The sequence below is a fragment of the Rhinolophus sinicus genome, linkage group LG12 (genome assembly GCF_036562045.2).
Source record: "Rhinolophus sinicus isolate RSC01 linkage group LG12, ASM3656204v1, whole genome shotgun sequence".
NCBI lineage: Eukaryota > Metazoa > Chordata > Mammalia > Chiroptera > Rhinolophidae > Rhinolophus > Rhinolophus sinicus.
The window spans coordinates 33,724,588-33,749,282 of record NC_133761.1 but is presented as its reverse complement, the minus strand read 5'-3'; the positions used below and the strand labels follow the sequence as shown (position 1 = coordinate 33,749,282).

Here is a 24,695-nt window from a genome sequence, read left to right as displayed (position 1 = left end):
GGAATTTTTTTGAGTGGTTACCCGTAAGCTTATGTAAAAGAAAGTTTGATATTTAGAGTATTCCATTTTCTTTAGCACGCTTACTTTCTCCATTCCCATATTCTGGTTCAGGCCTTTACTCTCCCCCTTTTTATGTTTCGGTTCCCACAAATTGTCCCTGTTGATGGTGGTCGAATAGCCTCCTTTAGTATTTCTTGTAGTGCAGGTCGTGTATTAGAAAATTCCCTCAGCTTCTGTATGTCTGGAAAGGTCTTTATTGCTTCTTTATATCTAAAGGATATATTTGCTGGATATATTATTCTTGGCTCATAATTTCTCTCTTTTAATAGTTTGAATATTTGGTTCCACTCCCTCCTGGCTTGTAGAGTTTCTGCTGAAAAATCTGATGATAATCTAATGGGCTTTCCTTTGTAAGTTACCCTCTTCTTTTCCCTGGCTGCCTTGAGGAATCTCTCTTTGTCGTTGATTTTAAATAGCTTCAATACAATTTGCCTTGGAGAAGGCCTGTTGGGATTGAGGTAACTAGGTGTTCTATTTGCTTCTTGGATTCGAGGGTCCAGTTTTATCCACAAGTTTGGGAAGTTCTCATCGACAATTTGTTTGAATATATTCTCTGTTCCCTTGTCTCTTTCTTCTCCTTCTGGTATGCCCATTATTCTTATATTGCTCTTTCTGATGGAGTCAGAAAGTTCTTGTAGAGTTCTTTCATTTCTTTTAAGTCTCAAGTCTCTTTCTTCTTCCATCTGTGTAATTTCTAGGTTTCTGTTTTTGATGTCACTGATTCTTTCCTCTATCTGGTCAACTCTACTACCTAAGCTGCCTATTTCATTCTTAATTTCTTCTATTGAATTCTTAATCTCCAGAAATTCTATTTGGTTCTTTTTAAAATTTTGATCTCTTTTGTAAAATGCTCATGTTGTTCTTTGATTGTGTTTCTGAGTTCATTAAACTGCCTTTCTGTGTTTTCTTGCATCTCGTTGAGTTTTTTCAGAACTGCAATCTTGAATTCTCTGTCATTTAAGTCACATATTTCCATATCTCTAAGTTCGTTTTCTTGAGACTTTTCACTTTCTTTCTGAGCTGCCTTGTTGCCTTGGTTATTCATGGCAATTACTGATTTATTATTTCTCTTCCTAGATATCTACAGGAGTGGGTTCTGCAACAGGTTGATAGGAAGAGGTCTTTCTTTTGTTTTCCAGTACTTGTTTGTAGAACTTTTTATTTTCTCCCCGACTACAGCCCTTTTTTTTTTCTCTCCCACATGGTAGTGCTATGTTTTCTCTGCACTATTCCAGCTTCTCACACAATGGGGGGATTCCCTGGGAGATGGGCTTCTCCTCTGTTAATAGTTCACCTGGTTCACATGGCGCAGTATCCGTGTGGGTATGGGGAGAGCTTTTGATGTTCCAAAGCTCCTCCTGCACCAGATTCAGAGCCCATATGTTTCAGCAGTTCTGTTTACTCCTGCAGGGATCCGCCCAGATAGGTTGGGCCAGGGGCGGGGTGAGTTGTGAGAGGTGGCCCAGAGCAATGGCGGTGACCACCACCACAGCCGGTCCTGCTTCCACAGCTCCCTCCCCTTTCCCAGAACTATTTGGGCTGCAAATCTGTGTCTGCGGTCGATGGTTCTCAGAACAGCAAATATTCTGTTCTTTTGCTCTGACACTGCTACTGTTCTTCTTCTAGCACCGGGCAGGTGGGGGCGGGGCGAGCTCTGGGAATGTAGGGAGAGGGCGGCTAGTCTCAGTGCCTAAGGCTCCGTTTTCTTCTCGGCAGTGAGGGCTTAAACCACCGTTTTCAGCCTTCTTCCCTCAGTCTTTTCTCCGTGGTCTCTGCCGTGAGCATTGGGTTCAGCCGTGTTATATGCTGTCCTCTCAACCCTGTGGGCCATAAGCGGAGCCCTAGCAGTTCTTCCCTCTCCCGCAGCTGTGATAGTTCCGGGAAGCAGGGAGCTCGGAGCACTGAGCTAGGTCGCGTCCTGCGCCCGCGGGGCTCCGTCTCCGCACTTCTCCCTTCCCTCCTCCCCCACTCGCTCGATTTGCCCATCTTTAGGTAGTTATCCTCTTCATCTTGCCTGTCTGCTGTGGAGGGAGTCCTTTGTGGAGTTATTGTTGTTCGATTAGTTGTAAATTCCAGGGGTGCTTTATAAAGGCTCACCTCACTCTGCCATTTTGATGACTGGAATCGGATAACATCTTTAAAGTGCTCAAACAAAAGCCTGCCAACCTAGAACTCTATAATAAGAAAAAAACTCTATAATAAGAAATAAATCCTTCAAAAATGAGGATGGAATTAATAAATTTTCAGAAAAAATTGGTAAGCAAATTCTTTCCTAGCAAATTCTGTGCTACAAGAAATGTTAAACAAAGTTTATCAAACTGAAATAAAATGATGCGAGATGGAAGTTCTGATTTGCACAAAAGAGAAGAGTTTGTAAATAGTAAATGTATGAGTAAATAGAAAAGTCCTTTCTGTTTTAAAATTATCTTTACAAAATAATTGACTGTTAAAGCAAAACTAATAATGATATATTGTGGCACTTATCAATATGAGGAAGTAAAATGTATGAAAGCAATAACACAAAGGACAGGAAAGAAGAAACATAAGAATACTGTTATAAGATTCTTGAATATATGAAGTACTCTCTGCATGAATACTGTAATAAGTTAAAATGCATGTTGTAAAATCTACAGCAACCATTAAAAAATAAAAAGGAGGTATAACTAATAAGCCATAGAGGAGATAAAGTTGACTTTTTAAAAAATGTATTGGGCTGACATTGGTTAGTAAAATTATATATGTTTCTGCTTGAAAACTCATCAGAGATCCTAACTTGGAGTTTGTTGCCATGCCTGCCCTTGCCGCACCAAAGGTTGTCATGGATCCCGCATTGGCAGCACAGTAGGAGCATGACCTAGAGGTTGCTCAGACAACTGCTCTCCCGGATGAGGATGACGACCTGTGAAAGTCAAGCTGGGGCCCAGCATCAAAAGTCTAGTTTTATAGGCAACTGTCCTGTAATGTCAGTGGTGCAGCGTGTTTGCCACTTTATTACATAGTGAAACAGAACGTTTGCTTAATCTTTGGGATGCTGAAAGAGATTTTGGGCTTCAGAATGAGTGTGGCAGTTAAAAATACCTTCCTTTTTTGAATCTGCATATTTAGCTGTTTTGGAACACAGTTGGTTCCTTATTGATTTTCAAATATAAGACTGCTACAGTCACATCACAATATTCAGTGGGGAGATCTTGTTTGTTACTGTCATTCCCATTCCTTTTCGTTTAGAATCAGAATAAAGTTGTATTTCAAATATAAAAAAAAAATTATATAGGTTTCTAATGTACAATTCTATAATATATTCTCTATATATTGCATTGTATGTTCACCACCCATACTCAGTTCTCCTTCCGTCACCATATATTTGACACTCTTTGCCCTCTTCTACCACTCCCCGCTTCCCCTTTGGTAACCATTAAACTGCTGTTTGCGTCTATGAGTTTTTGTTTCTTTCTTTGTCTTCTTCATTTGTTGCTTTCAATTTTACATCCTACATATGAGTGAAGACATATAGTTCTCGACTTTTTCTGTCTGGTTTATTTCACTTAGTATTATCATCTGAAGATCCATCCATGTTGTCACAAATGTCAGTATTTCATCTTTTCTTATGGTCAAGTAATATTCCATTGTGTATATGTACCACATCTTCTTTATCCAATCATTTATCGAAGGACACTTTTGTTGTTTCCATGTCTTAGCCACCATGAACAATACTGCGGTGAACATAGGGGTACATATATCTTTATGGATAAATGTTTTCCGATTTTTGGGATAGATACCCAGAAGAAGTATTGCTGGGTCATATGGTACTTCTGTTCTTAATTTTTTGAGGAACTTCTAACTTCTACGTTGTTTTCCATAGTGTTTGTACCAATTTACATTCCTACCAGCAGTGTATGAGGGTTCCTTTTTCCCCATAGCATCTCCAACACTTGTTATTATTTGTCTTGTTGATGTATCATCATTCTAACAGGTGTGAGGTGGTATCTTATTGTGGTTTTGATTTGAATTTCCCTAACAGCTAGTGACGTTGAGCACTTTTTCATATATCTGTTGGCTGTTTGTATGTCTTCTTGGGAGAAGTGTTTGTTTAGGTGCTCTGCCTATTTTTTAATTGGATTGTTTGTTTTTTTGTTGTTGATTTGTATGAGTTCTTTATATATTTTGGATATTAGCCCCTTATCAGAAGTGTTGTTTGCAAATACCTTCTCCTACTCAGTTGGTTGCCTCTTTGTTTTGTTGATGGTTTCTTTTGCTGTACAGAAGCTTTTTAGTTTGCTGTAGTCCCATTCATTTATTTTTGCTTTTACTTTTCTTGCCTTTGAAATCAAATTATAAAATCTTCTCTGAACCTATGGTCACTGAGTTTAGTACCTATGCTTACGTCTAAGCACTTCATTGTTTCAAATCTAATGTTTTGGACTTTGATCCATTTTAAGTTTGTTTTGGTATACAGTGACAGCAGTATAGCTTCATATTTTTTGCACATGGCTTTCCAATTTTTCCAGCACCATTTATTGAAGAGGCTTTCTTTTCTCCACTGCATGATTTTAGCTCCTTTGTCGAAGTTATTTGTCCCTATATATGTGGGTTTATTTCTGGTTTCTCAATTCTATTCCATTGGTCTATATGTCTTTTTTATTGTTGATACCATGCTATTTTGATTATTGTCACTTTGTAGTATAAATTGAAGTCAGGGAGTATGACACCTCCAGCCTTGTTCTTTTTTCTTAGGATTGTGTTGGCTATTCAGCGTCTTTTGTGATTCCATACAAATCTCTGACAGTTATTTCATCAGAAAATGCCATTGGGATAAAATGGACTTTTAAAAAATTCAATTATATAAGAGGAAGGAAAGAAAGGAGGAACAGAACAAAACAATAAATGAAACAAATAGCAAAACGGTAGACTGAAACTCAAGCATCTTAATAGTTACCTTAAGCATAAATGGACTAAACCCTCCATTAAAAGACAGAGATGATCAAACTGAATAAAAAAATGAGACTCAATTACATGTTATTTGCCAAAACACACTTTAACTATAAAGACAAAAGTAGGTTAGAATATATGGATAAAAGATATACAGCAAGTTATGAACATATGAAAACTACAATAACTATACTATCTATAAAAGTAGGCATCAAAATGAAGAATATTATTATAGAGAAGAAAGGACATTTTATAATAATAAAATAGTCTATTCATAAGTAAGACATAGAAATCTTAAATGTGAATGCACTCAATCACAGAGCTTCAAAAATACTTGAAGAGAAACTGACATAATTGAAAGAATAGACAAATACATAGTTGTGGTTGGAGATTTTAACATTCGTTTCCAGTAATTGGTAAAAACAAGTAGATAGGAAGTCACTATGGATATGGAAGACTCAGACTACGCAATCAACCCATTTGTCAAATTAATAGTATAGAATACTGTGTTCAACAATAGCAGAATGTACAGTATTTTTTTAAGTGCATGTTATTGCATATGCTTGGCTATAAAAGCACTCTCAATGAATTTAAAAGGATTCAAATCATATGAAGTATGTTTGCTGACCACCATGGAGTTAAACAAGCCAAAAGTAGTAAGATATCTAGAAAATTGCCAAGTATGTGAAAATTAAACAGCACATATAAGTCAAAGAAGAAATTGCAAAGAAAATTAGAAATTATTTTGAATCTTCTTGATAATAAAAACGCAACATGTCAGAATGTATGGATGAAGCTAAAGTCATGCTTAGATGAAAATTTAGAGTTTCAAATGCTTATATGAGAAAAAAAGGAAGCTCTAAAATCAATGATCTACTGGTAGCTTTCAAATTAAGAAGCTAAAAAAAAAAAAAAAAAAGGAATAAATTAACCAAGTAAGTAGAAGGAAGGAAATAAGAAAGAGTAGAAACAACAAACCACGGAGAAAACCAATGAATTTTAAAACTGGACTTATGAAAACAATTATAAAATTGATAAACTTCTACCATATTGATCAAGAAAAAAGAGATGATGCAAATTGTCAATATCAGGATTGACTACAGTACACAACTACAGATTATGTCATTGAAAAGATAATAAGGGACTATTATGAACAAACATACGCCAATACATTTGACAACTTAGATGACACAGACATTCCTTGAAAGACACAAATTACCAAAATTTATTCAAGAAGAAATTAAAAGACCTAAATAGCCCTATAAATCAAATGATTTGAATTCATAAATTAAAACCTTTACTCAGTGTAAACTCCAAGCCCAGGTGGTTTCCTAGGCTTTTATTAAGGGATAAATAATATCAGTATTATACCAACTTTAACAAAACAGAGGAGAAGGGAAATACTCCGTTTATTTTATGTGGCCAATATAACACTGAAACCAAAACGAGATAAAGATATTGTAAGAAAACTACGGATCGAAATCCTTAATGAGCATAGATTAACAAAACATTAACAAATTTAATTCAGCAATATGTAAACAGCATAATACACTATGTCTAAGTGGTATTTAATGAAGAAAGGATAGTCTTTAAGACAAATAGTGATGAAATGAAAAGGTATCCTTAGGGGGGAAAAATAAATCTTAACCCTTACTTCCCACCATACATAAAAATTAACTAAAAATGGATCATAAACCTAAATGTAAAATCTAAAACTACAGTAATTCTAGAAGAAAATATAGGAGAAAAATCTTTGACCTCAGGTTAGGCAAAGATTTCTTAGATTACAGAAAAATTAACCCTAAACAAAATATTGATAAATTGGACTTCATCAAAATTAAAAATGTCTGTCTTTGGAAGACATCATTAAGAAAAGGAAGAAGGTAAGCCATAGATGAGAAAATGCTCATAATACGCATATCTGACAAAGGAATTGTAATTCAATAAAAATGGGCAAAATATTCTAACACTACATTGACAAAGATACATGAATGTCCAATAATTACATGAAAAGATGCTTGACATTATTAGCCATAATGGAAATGCAAATCAAAACAAAGATGAGACATTGTCACACACTCACTAAAATGGCAACAACAAAAAAAAGAACCTATACAGCAGTATGAATGAGTTCCAGAATCATTATGCTCAGTGAAAGAAGCCCAGCACAAAACATTCATACTGTGTAATTCCATTCATGTGAAAGTCTAGGAAAGGCAAATCTAATCTACAGTGACAAAAAGCAACTCAGTGGTTGCCAAAGGCTGAGGATGGGAAGGAATGGACTGAAATGGGGCACAAGGGAACTTTTTTAGGAATGATGAAAATGTTCTACATCTTGATTGCTGTAGTTACACATGTGTACATTTGTCAAAACTTGATTGATGTACACTTAAAATGGGTGTATTTTATAATATGTGAATTATGTATAAAAGGTAATGGTTTTTTACATAGCAATATCTGCACTTACTGTTATCTAGCTCTTTCCCATGGCTATACAGTACTATGAATTCCTTTAGTTAATCTAAGAATTTGGAGACTAACATGGGTGGTCTAATTGAGCATCACAATTGCAATTGACCTTTCTGTCCCCTGAGCTCTTATAGAACTTTGGACCTCATGTTCTATCTCTTGTTGTGCACATCCTAGTGCCCCAGGTTGGGCCTCCTCAAGGGCAGGAGCTTGGTACAATTGTCACAGTTCTTTACTTAAAACTTACCTCTCAGCTCATGTTAAATGATGCATTACTGGAGAGCAATTGGGATGGGAAGTCCTGAGTTTCCTGTCAACAGAGATGTTCAGGAGAAGACTGAACAGCCCTGTATTAGGAATGTTATAAAGTGTTTCGAACGTTAGATGACGGTTGGACTAGAGAAGTTCTTTCCCAGCTCTTATTTCTGTGAAAGGAAAGCTTCCAAGGGGATAAGACATTTCTCCCCAAAGAGAAATGACCCAAAAAGTTAGGAGGGACAGTAGCCATTCTGACAATCCACTGACTACAGACAGTGGGGTTCACCAGCAGAGTGGGATTAGATGTCTATTACCAAGCATATGAGGTTGAATTAGAAGCAAGGGAAGAATATAATTTTGAAAATATACAAGTCAGACATTCTATTATAAAATCTAATAGAAGGAATTTCATAAAGCAAAGGTTCATGTAAGAAGTCCCCTCAAAAGAAAAGATGGGTGGTAATGTGGGCATGGGTCACCTGAGAATGGCAGATTCATAGAATTGCCCTTTCATTCCACTCTGTGAGGCCAAGACTCCCCACTCCTGTGGCCTTCATCTTTAAGATGAAGGGAGGAATTTAGTACAAGGTCAAAAGGTCTACAGATCCTCCCACCAGACTCTTTTGCATATAATCATCATTGTGACCTTTAAGCCTAAATTCACTCATCTACAAAATGAGGGTGGTGATAATTATAGGATCACTGTGAGGATTTGATAAGACAATGCATGTCAAATTTTTAGTTAAGGCCATGGCACATAGAAAGTGCTTAGTAAATCCCAACTATGATCATGATTATAATTTTTTTTTACCTTTTCCATCCTTAAATGATATGTCCTTGTACATAACCAGTACTCCAGAGGCAGTAAGTAGGAGTGCTATTTCACAGTCTCGGTACCATGCCGTGTCCAACAACCTGTGCTGTTCTCTAACATGCTCATATAAACGATCTTTACTGCATTAAAATCAGAAACTTGAGGAGAATGGGGCTTTTCCTTTTTAAGCTTCATCTGTGCAATCCCAAGGAGTTTTGTATGTGATTTTTTTATTTTCCAGTCAACCTCATTTACACAGAAATGTACTCTAGGTTGAAAGTTCCATGAAATTCCATGAGAGCAGACACCTGTAAGTTAGGCCCAAGGCCTAGCTAGGTACTTAGCATTTAGTAGGAGCTCAATAGATTTTAGGTGAGTGAATATGATCTCTTTTCCAAAAGTCTTATACACAGGTCGTGTTTGACAGAATCTCTAGTGGCTGTGTTGCTATGCAGCAATGAGTGCAAGGTTAATACATTGCAAACATAGCTGTGATCATCCTGAGCAATCATTTAACCTATTTACAGCAACTGGAAGATTATTTCTCAGCTGTATGAAAATAAATAAGAAATAATTCATGCTTCATGTTCCATGTCCTTCATATTGAGGTCTTCTTACTGGTTTAATTAGTTAGTAAAGGGCAGTTTACTTTCCTTTCCACCTTTTGTCAAAAATTCTAAAGGCTTTAAGAAAAATGACTCAGGAAGTGAAACAGCAGAGCTCCTGGTGTTATTTATAAACTCTGTGCTGGAAACTATTTCAGGGCATGTAGCAGCAAATCTCAAGCACCATTTACTTTACCCCATAATTCTGTAGTTTGAATATAAATGATGGAACAGCTAATGACATGTTACCCCACAAAGTAGCATTAGCTCTTTTATCATCATCAGGCATTTTTTTTTTAAAGAATACACAGAAATGTATAAATTGCAGTTTATCTCACCACAAAAGCTTTTAATCAAATGTACTGTAATTATATTTTGGGTGACGACTGAGAATAATCACTGTTTCTTCATTACAAGGATTGTCCAAAAAATTACATTAATGAGGGTCAACCATAATAGCATTGGGAATTTAGCTATATTTAAATGTTAAATTTGCATCTCAGCCTTGTCCATTCCCTATAAATGGATTGTCATGGGCCAGGATCTTTTCATGAGCGTTGGCATTTAGTGGGTATTCCTTGAACTGATGTTTTAGTTTAAGTGAAATGTGTTTGCATTAAAAGCGTATTGATTTCCCAGGCTCTTTCTTATACATTAGTTTCCTTTGTTTGGGAATTCACAAAGCCTTTCATGTTTAGCTTATTTTTCTATTGCTGCATAATGATTTTTAGAAGGTCATATTTCAGAAAATTTGTGTAAAAACAAACAAACAAAAAAAAACACATCCCTTTAGCAGATAGTCAATTAGAGGGGCTGCATTTAGCTGCCAAGTGGGAACCTGCCAGGTGACTAAGAAAGAAAAACGCTATTTGCATAAATAAAATGAAAGCATATTAGAATAATTGAGCCAAATTCACTATATTTTTCACCGTTGTCAACGTCTAACTTTGCTCCATCTTCAATTGGGTGCACCCTCTCAAAATAGTCTCATTTCTCTTTGTAACCCAGTGTGGCTTAATCAGCTGTGAGTTATACTAGATCCCTTCAAATGGACAATTTTTAACCTGTCCTACTTATGGAGGGAGTGGGGGGATCATGGAGTTCCATCGTGAAACTGGGAGAGCCTTTGCAGGTTCTTAAGATTATCCAAATGATACCAGACGTCAGGTGGACCTCCTGATACAGAAATATTTATTGTTTCTGTTCTTTGTCTCATAGCCAGTTAGTTCCCTCCCCTTCAGTCCTACAGCAACTCAACCTTTTTGACTGTCAGTATAGTTTAATCAAAGTTTCTTTGAATAGGTAAAACCCCTCCCTTCTTGTTGTTTACAACATTCTTTTATCTTTTTAAAGATTGTAAAAACAAGCCAAGGCTTCCTCTTACAAAAGCCATGATCTCTTTTCCCTTATTAAGTATGTGTTTAAGTGCTTACTAACCAACCTTAGATTTTATAACCCATTAATGCCTGGCCATGTGGAAGCAAGAATCACTAGTCAGAGGATCATAGAGTCTGCCTTGTGACCTCTCTCATGAATGAACATAACACCAGTTGGCTTCCACTACCAGAATCATTTAACAGTGGGTGACAAAATTGGGACTCCAGTTCTATCGTGTCGCCCAGGCATTCCTGCGATACTTCTGCTAAACAGCCTCGCAGAATTATCACTACTTAGTATGGGAAGTAGGGCTAGAACAGCATGTCCATGTAATCCATCCAATTGGTCCAATCCTCTGTATTTGCCAGAAGAATGGGAGCTGGCGAGCAGATACAAAGGTTTATATCTGCTAACACCTGCCTTCTACTGCACAGCAGTTTTGTAACTTTTTTTGTATCTGTAGGCAGAAATCAAAATCTGTCAATTTGAACACAATTATAGAAAAACCATGGTGACTTTAAGGCTTTCCACACTGAAAACAATCTTCCCACTCTTTTCAAGTCAAAGACCCATATGCATTGACTATTCTCACAGTGTGCGGAGTCAGACACAATGTGTACTGATGCTTTCTTAGTGAGCATCGCCTCCCAGGTGTGGTGAGAACTGCAGAAAGGCATGTACAAGGAGTCACATCGGCTCAGACAGGTGGGAACTGTATTGACATCAGGCCATAAAAGAAGAGTAGGCAATTAGTTCTGTATGGACAAAGGGAGAGTAATAAATTGAGGCTGATACATAAACGTGAGTAAGATTCAAAATTACCCCTCTCGGAAAAAGTGTCAATATCAGTTTGTGTTGCAAAACCAGGTGGAAGGAGAGAGTGGTGTGGGTGTTTGTCTATAGTTCTATATGAAGCTATGAATACACATGTACACACATGTACTGCCTATGAATGTGATTGCTCTTTTAAGGTTTGTAGCTGGATGGTAGTAAATTATAATTTTCTAAAACGTAAAATCATGACTCCCATGTGAAAGGTGTGAGTCAGGTCAGGAGAGAAATAAGATATTCAGGGGCAGGTAGGTGTGGACAACAAGCCCAATATTATACATATATATTTATATTTACATATGTGTCTCTATGTATGTGCATAAAATTTATACTTATCCTCCTCCCAGTCCTTCTCATACTTGGAGAATATGCACTCCCATACAGGGAGAAGGCAGAAGGCAGAAGGCCAGCCCTCTGTTGGTGGCCAGTTTTTTCAGTGTTCTTGTTTATTTGTGTAATCCTGGATAAAATCATAGAGTGTGGCTTTGTGAATCACTTAACTTTTGAGAGGAAACATAAATGTGATTGTTCTTTAAAGTTTGTAGGTGAGAGGTATTAAATTATAATTTTCTAGAAGGTAAAATCATGATTTTCATGCAAATATAAAATGAACACATTGCATAATTTATTCAATTAATTAATGACAGAATCAGTAAGACATTAACACCAACTTACAGAGCATTGAGAAACTAAGTTTAATAAAGAAGTACTAGGATAAGATTGCTAGTTAGATAGAAACTGGTTAATGTCTTAGAGGCCAACTAACCTTTGGGATTATCTATTCTATGGGACAGAAATCACTTTCATCTCTACTAAACAAAAATCTATGGACTGACATGTTACATCACTAAGTCTGGGAACTTTAATCAATAGTAAGCTGTGAGTCAATCTAAGTACATTCTCCTAGAAATCATTGAGTGGACTTCACAACTGAATGACATTGAAAACATGTGCTGCCAACCTTTTTGCCTTATTTCAAGCTGTGGATAATTTCCATACCAGTGGTGAAAGGTACAGAAAGTTATTGCATAGTACATAATAGAGCATTTCGATCTCAGCTTATATATGAAATATCCCATGTTTTTGGTAAAGAGAACCTACTTGTCATTCTCCAAGGCAGGAGCATAGAGTAGAATCCCCAGACAGTAGGATTCACTTACCAAAGTTGCTGTAGAGAAGGAGAATGAAGCCAGGGTTCATCTTTGCTTTTGTCCCATTAGATATTTAATAATTCTTTCATTTATTCCTTCAGTGATTCCACAGATATTTATTAAGCATCTACTATGTGACAGGCATTGGGGACTGGGGTGACAAAGACAAAGTCCTTGCCTTTATGGGGCTTACATTCTAATGGGAAAGACAGGCAGCAAATAATAAAAGCATTACAAGAATAATATAATTTTAGGTAGTAGATACTGCAAAGAAAAAGAAACAAAAAGCAGTATAAGTGGGACAACAAGTGGTCAGAGAAAAGGAGGGGGTTTTAGGTAGAATGGCCATGAACTCCCAGGAGGATTGACAGACCCTGCAGAGTGTTGCCTAGCCAGAGCAGCGGTGGGGCTCTGCTGTTCATCTTTTCAGACATAGCCCCAGGTTTGCTGAGCCCACTCAATGAACATAATCCAAGCCTTTACTCTGTTTCATGGCCGAAGATGCCTCCAACTCAAATTTTCATCTCCTTGTCATGAGGTAGAAAAGGGGATAGAGGACCAGAACAGCAAATGGTTTTCCATTGAGGATAAAGTGCTTACAGATTCCCTGGGATAGGGCAGTGAGAGAAGGTACAGAAAACCGGTTAGGAGTATGGTTTTTAGATTAGAGACACCTGGGTTGGACTCCTGTCTCTACAACTTTAGACAAGTTAAGTCTATTTTCCATTTGCTAATAACATGTGATCACTTTCCCATGGGGTCATGGGGAGAATTGAATAAAATAATCTTCAGAAAGTCATAGGCACACAGAAAGCACTCAACAAAATAGTATTCTTCTTGTTATTCCCACATTTGGATAGTCTGTAGTACCATCTTCAAGTAGCAGTGCTGAATTAGTCTTACTACTGCCAGACAGTTCTTCAACTTTATGGAAAGATGAATCATTATCACAGAGCTTAGGTACATGAGAACTGGAGGTCCTCCAGGTATGTTGGTGTTGACCTAAGCTATGTAGTAAAAGTTATCCCAGAAAATTATCCTACTCCAAGTTTTCCAAAGAGATAGTAGGTGCAGAGGCTTAGTGACACACCTGAAACTTTTTAGCACAGGTTTGAAGATTCTTGGGTAGGTTGAGAGTTTTGAAACGAAAATTATAATACTTTCCATGGAATTTTCATCAGGGATTTTTTTTCATTTCCTGTCCTATCCTTTGTTTTACTATTTCTTTTCTTTCCCTCTTAAAAGTTGATTTCTCTTCTGGAGAACTATGAGTTATGAAGCTATTAATTAGCTGCTTCTCACTCTAATTTTCAATGAGATTTAATACAGTAGGGATAAAACTGCCCCTTTTGAAAAGAGAGATTAAATATCTACAAATATCATGAATTTATTTTCTAGTTGTTTTGGTAATGATGTTTTTTCATTTTATAATTTTGCTGAAAGAAATAATAATTTTAATTAAATTTTAAATGTATTTTTTAGATTTTATAGATTCTAGGGAGACTAAATTATCTTACAGGGTATAAGACCATAATGTTCTTTTGTAACGCCATAATTATTATGATCAGGGGAATATCTGTAAAACATCCCATTGCAATTAAATTGCATACCTCAGACTGTTCAATATCTGTTTATAAAGGAGAAATGGCTTTTCCACAGCTGTTTGCCTGTGGGTGCATTCTTCATGCAACACTGCAGCAGCCAATGTATGCACTGAAATAACAGACTTCAAACTTTCAAAGCTTTCAAATATCTGTTAAAAACGTCACATAATACAAATTGCTTAATTTGTGTACAGGAAAACCCACTAATTACACATGAATGAGAGTCAGCCTTCAATAATGGGGCTATGAGAATCCCTCATGTGTGCACCCATCCATCTCCCCAGGAATTAGCAGGTGTTCAGTCTTGTTCCCATGTGCCACACCTACCAGTCAGTGCTGGGATCTGTCTGTGAAGACTAGAATCTGCTGAGAACAGCATGGGGCAGGTTGGATATTTCTCACAATGTTCATTGGACCATCATCACCCAGTCACACAGCTGGAAAATATTTTCTGAAATGAATATTTACAAAAAAGATTTAGAGAGGAGAGGGAAGAAGGGGGAAGGAAAGGAGGAGAAGGAAAAATAATCCAATCCTGGGTCAAAACGAGGTCATACACAATAGACCTCCTGATCCAACTGTCCCATCTTTAAGAACAATCATCAGAACTTTGACTTGTTAAATTAGAATTTTAAGTTTTTCAAGTCAAAATTAATGATCATGCTGTTATGGATATGTTGGGTCATCCTTGTGGTTATATATCATCTATAATAAAGTATTAATTGAGCACCTGTGTATCCTCACCAGCATCTTGAATGTTGAGTAACATTAGCTCTATTTCATGAGTGAGGAAAATAACTCTAAGTGGCCTTCTATAATTTGCCCAAAGTCACCTAGTTATTTAGAAAGAGAGTTTGAATTTGAACCCAGTTCTATCTTCTCTTAGTTGTATTTCCCTGCCTAGGTCCAACTTCTCCTTGGTTGACATGCTAAGGATATGTCTTCACATTCTTAAATTCTAAACCTCCCTAAGAAATAATTTTCTAACAGTGAACTGCTCTAATAAAGTGGTAGTTTTGTTTCCAGGGGGTAAATTTGGGCCTTTAGAGCAGGCTTCTTTTTGCCAGCTTTCTATTTCTAAAACGCATTTGATGATTCCCTGTTCAGAGCTCATAAACCTGTCAAAAGACCCTGTTCAGTTTATCCCTAGGGATAGTTAACATTTACCCCACTCTGGATGTCAGGTACTCTCAGAAATTGAAATGCAGCCTGTCCCTCAGTGCTGGTCTTTTAGATCAGTAGCTGTCACTGCTAAAATGTCTCCTAGGAATCACAAAGAAAAAGCTGCAAAGCAGCCGATAGGCCCACCCTTGTATCTCCTGCAGTTATCAGCATTCTCATTGGTGATGTCAAATTTTCTGGAGTTGTTTTAGTTTTGTAATATGTTCACAGGAATTTAGATGATCTCTGAGGAAATGTCTTCCTTAAGTCACTAATTCTAAGGGGAAGCAGCCAAATTCCCACCAATCTGGCAGTCAAGTTCTTTTAGTCTAAGACAGAAAGGAAATTTCAGAGGCCTGGAGAGAGCATGCACAAATATTTCTTGCCTTTATTTTTTCAATATGGAATTTGGAGACTTTTCTGTCAGTCACCAGACAGTGTCTTTAGGAAGCTTGGAATGGGAGGAAAACAGCGAGATGCATTCTGTCTGCTGGAATGAAATGTCCTTTCCTGTTTCTGACATTCACAATTCTGATTCATCTTCCATTCTCTCTTGGTGACTTCCATGCTTTGAACTCCTTGATTTTATCTTTAATTTGTACATGAATTTGACATCCACCTGATACTCTCTGCAATCCAGAAAGCGTATGCTCCCCACCAGCTTCAACTAATTCTAAAATGTCATGGTTTCTGTTTAAATGCTTCCAGCCACTACCAAAAGTAAATACATAGATTTGTCTCCCCTGGTTGAGTGCTGTGAGCTCATGGTATAGTCTTCTGGTTTTAAAAAGGATTTTTGGCCTTTCCATTGGGAAGTTTGGTTATAGTCATCCATATGCTTTCCAGAGATTTTAGAGGCTGGAATGTCATCATCTGGTCTTGGTCTTTGTCACCTGTACCCCACACTGTCTTCCCCAGCTGTCTCCTCATATCCATGATCATTCACACAAATCCACTTCCACATTTTTCTGGAGCTTTTCCCTAAGGAGCTGTTCCAGTCTCCCCACCTTCCTGCCTACTGGCTCCCAAGAGCTCCCCATTTACATTTAGTCTGTTTTCAGCCTTATATTTAGGACTTTCCACAGTTGTTTGCCAACTTTATCTGCCAGTAATTAACCCAAGTAACCCCCTATATCACCCAAACTGGAATACTCACATACACAGTTCACCTGGAATGTCTGTGCCCCATCTCAGTCTGTTGCTATCCTAAGTACTTGTGCTGGATAGTTTCTTTTACCACTCCATATCATCCCTTCCCATTTCCTACCCTAGACAGTGCCCTGGAGGCTACCTGTTATCGACTGCATTAACAAATCAGCCTTGACCTCTGGATTATGATTGGGTTTGGCCAAGGGGAGGCCCCGTGGGAGATGGGAGGCACAGCAGGGGACTGATGATTCCCTAGCTTCTTTTAAACACACTTGTCTTCTGGTGGCCCTCTCCCACAGCTCTAACTGCAGCTATAGCTGCTTTCTTCTTTGCCTTTTAGATCTGCCAGTGACAATGGCTGTACGTGTTGCTTGCCAGGGGCACTTCAGCATCCCTTACTGCTTTTATTTAACCCTGACTACGCTTTGTAAATAATTCTCTCATTAAATTCTCGAAGTTACTTTCCTGTAGTGTCCCATCTGTTTACTATAAGTACTCTGACTGATATAGTACCCTCAAGGACCAATTTATTCATAAAATTTGCTGATTTCATTCATTCACTCAACAATATACATTCATCTTCTATTTGGTGCTATGTTATAGGCATTGGTGACAAAATGGGGAACAAAACACCAACCTTGCCTTCAGGGAATTTACAACATAGTAGAAAACCAGAATTGAAACAATCAATTATACCAAAGGATGGTGAAGATTATCATAAGAGAAGTATGCAGAGCACACAGCAAGGAAACCTAGTCCAGGGGTCTAACTACATGAGCTATGCACCATTTTTTCTTTGGCCTTCCCTGATAGCACTCAGTATATTCTGACTGTGGTATTACTACTGTGGACACATTTTCTCTGCCTCTACTGCAGAATAAGCTTCTGAGAGTAGAGACTGTATCTTTTTCACCTTTATATCCACCTCAGTCCTTAGCCTACTGCCTAGACTATTGTAGGAACTCAAGTATTTATCCAACTGAATTGGATTGAACCTTCTGAACATTTGTGGACCTTGGCTCTAGAGGGCCCACATACTGAAGGTTTTATGTTATCAGGCTGAGTGATGGTGAGAGCCCATCCTTTCTGAGCTACTAGGCTAACAGAAAACATATTTTACTTATTTAGAAAGAAAAATCAGTGAAGAACAAGAACCCTCCTCAACATATGTGAAGGGTTTGACAGTATTGGTAGCTTAATACACCCTGTTTTGGATATTTGCTGACAGCCATTGGAGCCATTAATTGTCATGGCTGACAGTTGAGCTTTGCATTACACTTCCTTTTTGCCTCAATGGCTGTGTTATGTTTAATAGCACTATGGCTGAACTTAGTGTTAAATATGAATGAATGGAGGTAAATCCAAATTCTGCTCCAGAGCAAGGAGTTTGGGGGATAGATAAGGGAAAACCTTGGCACAAAGTTTTTAAAAGTTGGGTTGGGGTAGAGAAAATTTAGACAGCATCCTGAGGCAGCAAAGGGCTCAGGAACAGTGAAGTATCTAATGCACAGAACAGGAAGCAGAAGATTGGGAGAAGAGTGCTCTGGCAATTTGGTGGACCAGAGATTCATAGATATACTAATCCCATGGCTTAGCAGGAGGCAAAGTAAGAGGACTCCTTAGAGGTGAAATATGGTAACATGAGAATCTATAAGGAAAAGAAAATTTTGGAACCTAAAATTTGTCTGAGGTTCTCAGCCAGTCCCTGTTTTTCTAGAGTGCAGGTTTTAATGAGCAGTGAGTGCATGTGGGACAGGAGACAAAACGTGGGGCCCTAGTGTCCTTATATCAGATATTGATTAACTTTAGATTTATTAAGATAAATATATGAGCTATGATTTCTAAAGTCTCCACTGGTAGAATTAGAACAAAGTGTGTAACTTTCAAACTCGTAGAGTGGGGGCAGAAAAAGAAGAAATGAGAGGAGGAAAAAAGAATCAAATAAAAAAAAGGCAAGAAATACAGAAAAAAAAAAAAAACCTAGAAAACAAAATGAACAAATCAAAAGCAAAAACTAAGATCGTATAAATGAATCGAATTTAATAATAATCACTATCTACATAAAGTATGTATATTCTCCAGTTAAAAATCAAAAATTTTTAGACTAGATTTTTAAACTTCAATTTTAAACTATTTATAAGAGAAACCCCTAAAAACATAAGGACAGAGGAAGACTGCAACTAAAATGATAGGTAAAGACATACTAGGTTAAACAGGAGTTGCTGTATTGAATATTAGGAAAAACTGGGCTTCAAGACAAAAAGCATTACTACAAATGAAGAGGAAGACTACATATTAATAAAGATGTTCAATTTACCAGGAAGATATAATTCTAAATGTATGTGCCCCTAATAGCATAACTTTGAAATATGTAAAAAAGAAATTGGCAGAACTGTAAGAAAAATAAACACATCCAAAATCACGGAGGGACATTTCCATACATCTCTTTCAAAATTAATAGATCAAATAGACAATAAATCTATAAGGAGTTAAAAGATTTAAAGACACAATTAACAAGCTTGATCTAATGGACATCTGCAATACACTGAAAACACATTCTTTTCAACACATGGAACATTTATAATAATAAATCATACAAAAGCCCAAACAAAATTCCAAGAATCTATATCATACAGCCCACATTCTCTAATGGTTAAATTAGAAATCAACAATGAAAAAATAACTAGGGAAGCCCCATACTTTTGAAAATTAAAAAACACATTCTGGGCCAGCCCGGTGGCTCAGGCGGTTGGAGCTCCATGCTCCTAACTCTGAAGGCTTCCAGTTCGATTCCCACATGGGCCAGTGAGCTCTCAACCACAAGGTTGCCAGTTCGATTCCTTGACTCCCACAAGAGATGGTGGGCAGCGCCCCCTGCAACTAAGATTGAACAGGGCACCTTGAGCTGAGCTGCCGCTGAGCTCCCAGATGGCTCAGTTGGTTGGAATGCGTCCTTTCAACCACAAGGTTGCCAGTTCGACTCCTGCAAGGGACGGTGGGCTGCGCCCCCTGCAACTAGCAATGGCAACCTGACCTGGAACTGAGCTGCACCCTCCACAACTAAGACTGAAAGGACAACAACTTGAAACTGAATGGCACCCTCCACAACTAAGATTGAAAGGACAACAACTTGACTTGGAAAAAAGTCCTGGAATTACACACTGTTCCCCAATAAAGAACTGTTCCCCTTCCCCAATAAAATCTTTAAAAAAAAAAAAAAGAAAAAAAGAATTAACCTAAATGTTAATAATTTGGAAAAGTGACCTGTCACTAAATTCATTAAAAAAAAACAACATTCTAACACATGAATCAAAGATAACAATCAAAGTAGGAATTAGTAAATATTTAAAACTGAATGATCGTGAAAATACTCATCAGAACTGGCAGGATATTGATAGTAAAACTGTATCAAGGGGAAGATTGTAGCTTTATTTCTTATGCTAAAGATAAAGAAAGTCTGCAAAGTAATAGACTGAGCATTCACCTCAGGAAGTTAGAAAAGTGAATAAACCCAAAGAAAGAAGGAGGGAAATAGTAGAAATACAAGTAAAAATCAATGAGAGAAAAACTACTATACAGTAGAAAGTATCAAAAAAAAAAAATTGACTTCTTTTTTTGTGTGCAAAAGACTAATACACCTGACAAACTACTGGCAAGATTGATGAACAAAAAGAAGACACTAGTAGCTAATATTGGGAATGAAAAGAGCATCCCTATAGATGCCGCAGACGTTAAAAAATGACAAAAACAAGTTATTATTTACCACTTTTTGATGATTATTTTGAATATTTGAGCAGAACACAAATTCCTAGAAATATATACTCCCAACCTTAATTCAAGAAGAAATACAAAACTTGATTAGCCCAATAACCAGGAAAGATATTGAATCATTAGTTAAAATTTTTACCATAAAGAAAGCATCAGACTTAGATGGTTTTGTAAGTTCTACAAAATAACCAGTAAATGAATCATTCTAATTTTATACAAACTATTCCAGAGTGTAGGAAAATAAATGAACACTTGGCATTTTATGAATCAGATATCTTTAATGCTAAAAATGGATAGCTACAAACAGAAAATGCTCTTTTTAAAAAAATTTATAATTACAGTTAGCAATAAAAAGTATAAGCCATGGAGGCAAGAAAACTAATAAAAGGTATGCAAAACTATATTACAAAACTTTAAAGACTTTACAGAAGATTTAAATAAACAGAAATACTTATCAACACACCATTTTCATGAATAAGAACACAATATCCTAATTAAATGTGAGTTTTCCCCAAATTGAGATTAACATAATTCCCATCAAAATCCAAAAATATTTTTATAATATTTTTAAATGATTGTAAACTTTCTAGAAGAGCAAGTGGTCAAGAATAATAAGATACTTCTTCTGAAGAAGGAAGAGGAGAAAGTAAGGGAACTTGCCCTGCCAGAAAACGAGGATTAGAAAGCAACAGTAATTAAAATACTATGGTATTGCCACAGGAATAGACAAATAGACCAGTGGAACGGAATTAGAAATCTCCAAAATACACCCACACATGTAAGGAAACTTGATATATGGCAAAATTGACACTGCAGATCAGTGGAAAAGGAGGATGTACTAAGTCAATAAATTTTGCTGAGACAAATGGCAAATAAAAATAAAGCCTACTGTACACAAAAATCAATTTCAATTCTAAGTGGATGAAGAATTTAAAAATGAAAGTCACAACTTTAAAAGTTTTAGTACATCAGAGAGCATTTTTATGATATTAGAATAGGGAAGGATTTCTTAAACAAGATGTAAAAAGTAAAAATCATGAAAAGTTCATAAATTCAACTGTATCAAAGTAAGAATGGCTATTCATCAAAACACATAATAAACAGAATAGAGAGCCACAAATTTGGATATGATGTATACACACTACCAACAAAAGATTAGTATCTAAAATATATCAAGAACTACAAAACAGTAAAACAAGACAAACAAATCAATTGAAAAATAGGCGAAAGGCACAAGTAAGCATTTCACAAAAGAGAAAACACAAATGACAGAAAAATACGTATATGAAAACATGTCCAATCCCATCAATAATTTTAAAAATTAAAGCCTAGTGAGACATTATTTCACACCCACCAGATTAGCAAAAATTTGCTTGACAATACCCAGTGCCAGAGAGAATGTGAAGCAAGAGAACGTCTCTTATAGTGACAGTAGAAATATAAATTGAAAAGGAAAACATTTTGGAATTACCTGATAAAATTAAACACACTCATACTCTATAACCCAGCAATTTCAGTCCTACATTTAGACCCTAGAGAATGCTGATAGCAGCATGTAACAGAAAATTGTTATATGAGTACAAAAAGCAAGTCACACAGAATCACAACAGGATGGTGACCCCTGAAGGGAGGAATGTATCTACAAGTGGTGGAAAGGGTGGTGGGCATAGCTCAAAAAATAGGTTTCAGAGGGACTGGTAATATCTTTCTTGCAATGAATTCTAGACATATGAATAGTTTTTATATTGTCACCCTTGATAATATACATTTATATTCTCTACAGTCTTATGTATGATGGTATATTTCACAATAAAACAGTAAGTATTCAAACAAATAAATAAGGCAATAGACTAAACAACTACAGTGGAATCCATAAAATGGGCCCAGCAGGTTTTGAAGGATGGATGTGACACAATGAAGAGTCCCTGAGGCTCTGATCCATGACTGAAATTATTTTAGAGAAAAGCTTCACTAGAGTGAGAAGAAAGCTTTTAAGTGGACCAGAGACTTCTACTGGTGCCTTTGGAGGTTGCCAGGGAATTTCATGGGAAGTAAATGAACAATTTGAGAGGGCAAATGAGTAAAGGAGTACTGACATCCCTTTGTATACAGGAAGGTACATAATTGGCACTCTTGCAGATACAAAGAAAGATATTGTCTTGTTTTATAAATATGAAGACATTTGTATCAGCTACTTAAACAAATAAAGGTTTATTTTCACTCTCTTAGCAGGAAGTCCAGAAGTAGGAGGTGCAGAGCTTGTTCATAGGGTTAGCAATATTCTCAAAATCCAAGCTCCTTCTGTCTTTCCACTCTGCCATTTTTAGTGTGTGGGCTTTTTGTCCCATGTAGCTTCAAACTTTTCATCTATCTTTAATGTGTCATTAGGGTATTCTGAGTTTTTTGTCAGTAAAGACTTACATAGAACTCTCTCATGGTCTGCCACTCATATCCTAGTAGTCAGAATGGTGTCACATGGCCATTCCTTGCTGCAAGAGAGGCTGGGACAGTAACTCTTCTGCCCTTGTGGCCTATATAGTAGGAGAAGGCAAGAATGAAGTAGAAATGATTGGCAATGGTTTCTGAGCAACTATTCAGCAGTGTTTGTCAAAATACTTCATTAAGAATTCTTCCTCTTTTCTTCCCAGGAGCCAGTCTACTTGATGACTTATATAAGTATTTCTCCTTCCATCACTCCCGTGGAGACACCATTACTGTCATGGATCCAAAGCAGATGAATGTTGCTGCCGCTGTTTGGGCTGTTGTCTCTTACGTCGTTGCCGACATGGAAGAAATGTTGCCCAGATCCTAGCAGGAAAAAGAAAGAAAGCACTTTTGCCATTTCTGGCCAGAAATCCTGGGTCTTCAGCTTCAGGAAACCCTTCTTCACCTAATAATTTCATCTGATGCATTTTCAAAGCACATACTTTTTCACACTATCTATTATTATCATCTTTCTCGATAGTTTCAAAATTCTTTGTAGATTAAGGAATGATTCCAATCCCCACATAGAATCCATATACAGTATGAATCATAGTGGGGGCGTTTCTTTGTACCACCTATATAAAAAATATTGTAACTATTTTGAAAGTAAATACTGGGTAAATCTTTGGAAGATCTCCAATTTTTATGTGTATATTTATGAACATTAAATCAAATACAGTGACACTAATTTTGGTTTATGTTATTTATTGAAAGAGTAGAGGAATGCACAATTGTAGAACAGTCTTAGTTGAATGTACGGAGGCATTTGGCTTTATAATTTGTACTTTTACTAGGATTTTTAAACTAAGTTGGGATTTTCAATTAAAAGAAAAAACAGATGTCACCATTTAGGGGGAAAAACAATCAAGGGTCAGCTGGTCAGCTCAGTTGATTAGAGCACAGTGCTCTTAACAACAATGTTGCTGGTTGGATCCCCATATGGGCCACTGTGAGCCGCACCCTCCACAACTAGATTGAAACAACTACTTGACTTGGAGCTGATGAGTCCTAGAAAAACACACTTAAGTAAATAAAAGTTTAAAAAAAAAATCAAGTATGTATAATCCCATTGCTATATTAAACAAGAGTACTAGGGTTTATCAGCAGATAAATGATAATACTATTTTACATTTATGTTTTGTATATTTCATATAATATTTTATGAAGTTGGGGCTTATTCACATTTTGCTGATAAAAGTATTGAGACTCAGAGAAACTAAATAATTTTCACAAGTTCCTTTAGAGCAAAAATATTGATCTCCATCCACTCTGGGGACAATCTCTACTATTCTTCTACACTCAATGTACAGTATTCAATAAGAAATTATAAGATACACCCAAAAATGCAATAAATAAATAAATAATAAACTCATTGTCAAGAATTAAAGCAAGTCAGAGAGCTAGACTGAGAGGTAACCTAGATGTTGGAACTATCAGGCTGGGACTCTAACGTAATTATGATTAATATGTTAAAAGACCTACTGGAAAAAGTAGACAACATACATGAAGAGAAGGAGATTTTTAATAGAGAGATGAAAACTTTAGAGTCAAATGCAAATGCTAAAATAAAAACACATCAGAGATGAGGAACTTCCTTGTTGGCTTATCAGCAGAACAGAAAAAGGTTGAGGAAAGAATCAGTGAAGCTGGAAACAGGTCCATAAAAATTATCCACATTAAAACACTAAGAAAAGAAAGAGCAAAGGAAAACAAACACAAAAGTGGCTCATCTAAGAGTCGTGAGCTAACATATATGTGGTCTAATATACATGTAACTAGATGTCAAGTGGTCTAATATACATGTAATTGAATTCCCAGAAGAAAAAGATAAGTATCAGTTTTATTAATAGTAATAATTAAAAGGGTTGAAGGACACAGTAAAGTCTTTCATTTCAGGCAAGGCCGCAGACTAATACTGACTGATCCCTACACTGCAAACTAAAAATATTAAATAACATCTGAGAAACACTTTCTTAAACATAAGAATTAATGGGTTAAAAGGTAAAGAATATTAGACAGGAAAAAGCTAAGTGGA

At 36.6% G+C, this 24,695-nt stretch overlaps 1 protein-coding gene across 1 annotated transcript in view; it reads left to right on the top strand.

Moving 5' to 3' along the window:
- The window catches only part of LOC141567812 (carboxypeptidase Q-like), a 131,811-nt gene extending 108,463 nt beyond the window's left edge, over positions 1-23,348 (top strand). Inside the window, exon 3 of the mRNA XM_074316340.1 lies at positions 22,825-23,348. Within this exon, the coding sequence (XP_074172441.1) occupies positions 22,825-22,988 (164 nt within the window). The 3' untranslated portion in view covers positions 22,989-23,348. The remainder of the gene's footprint in view (positions 1-22,824) is intronic.
- Positions 23,349-24,695: the final 1,347 nt, after the last annotated feature.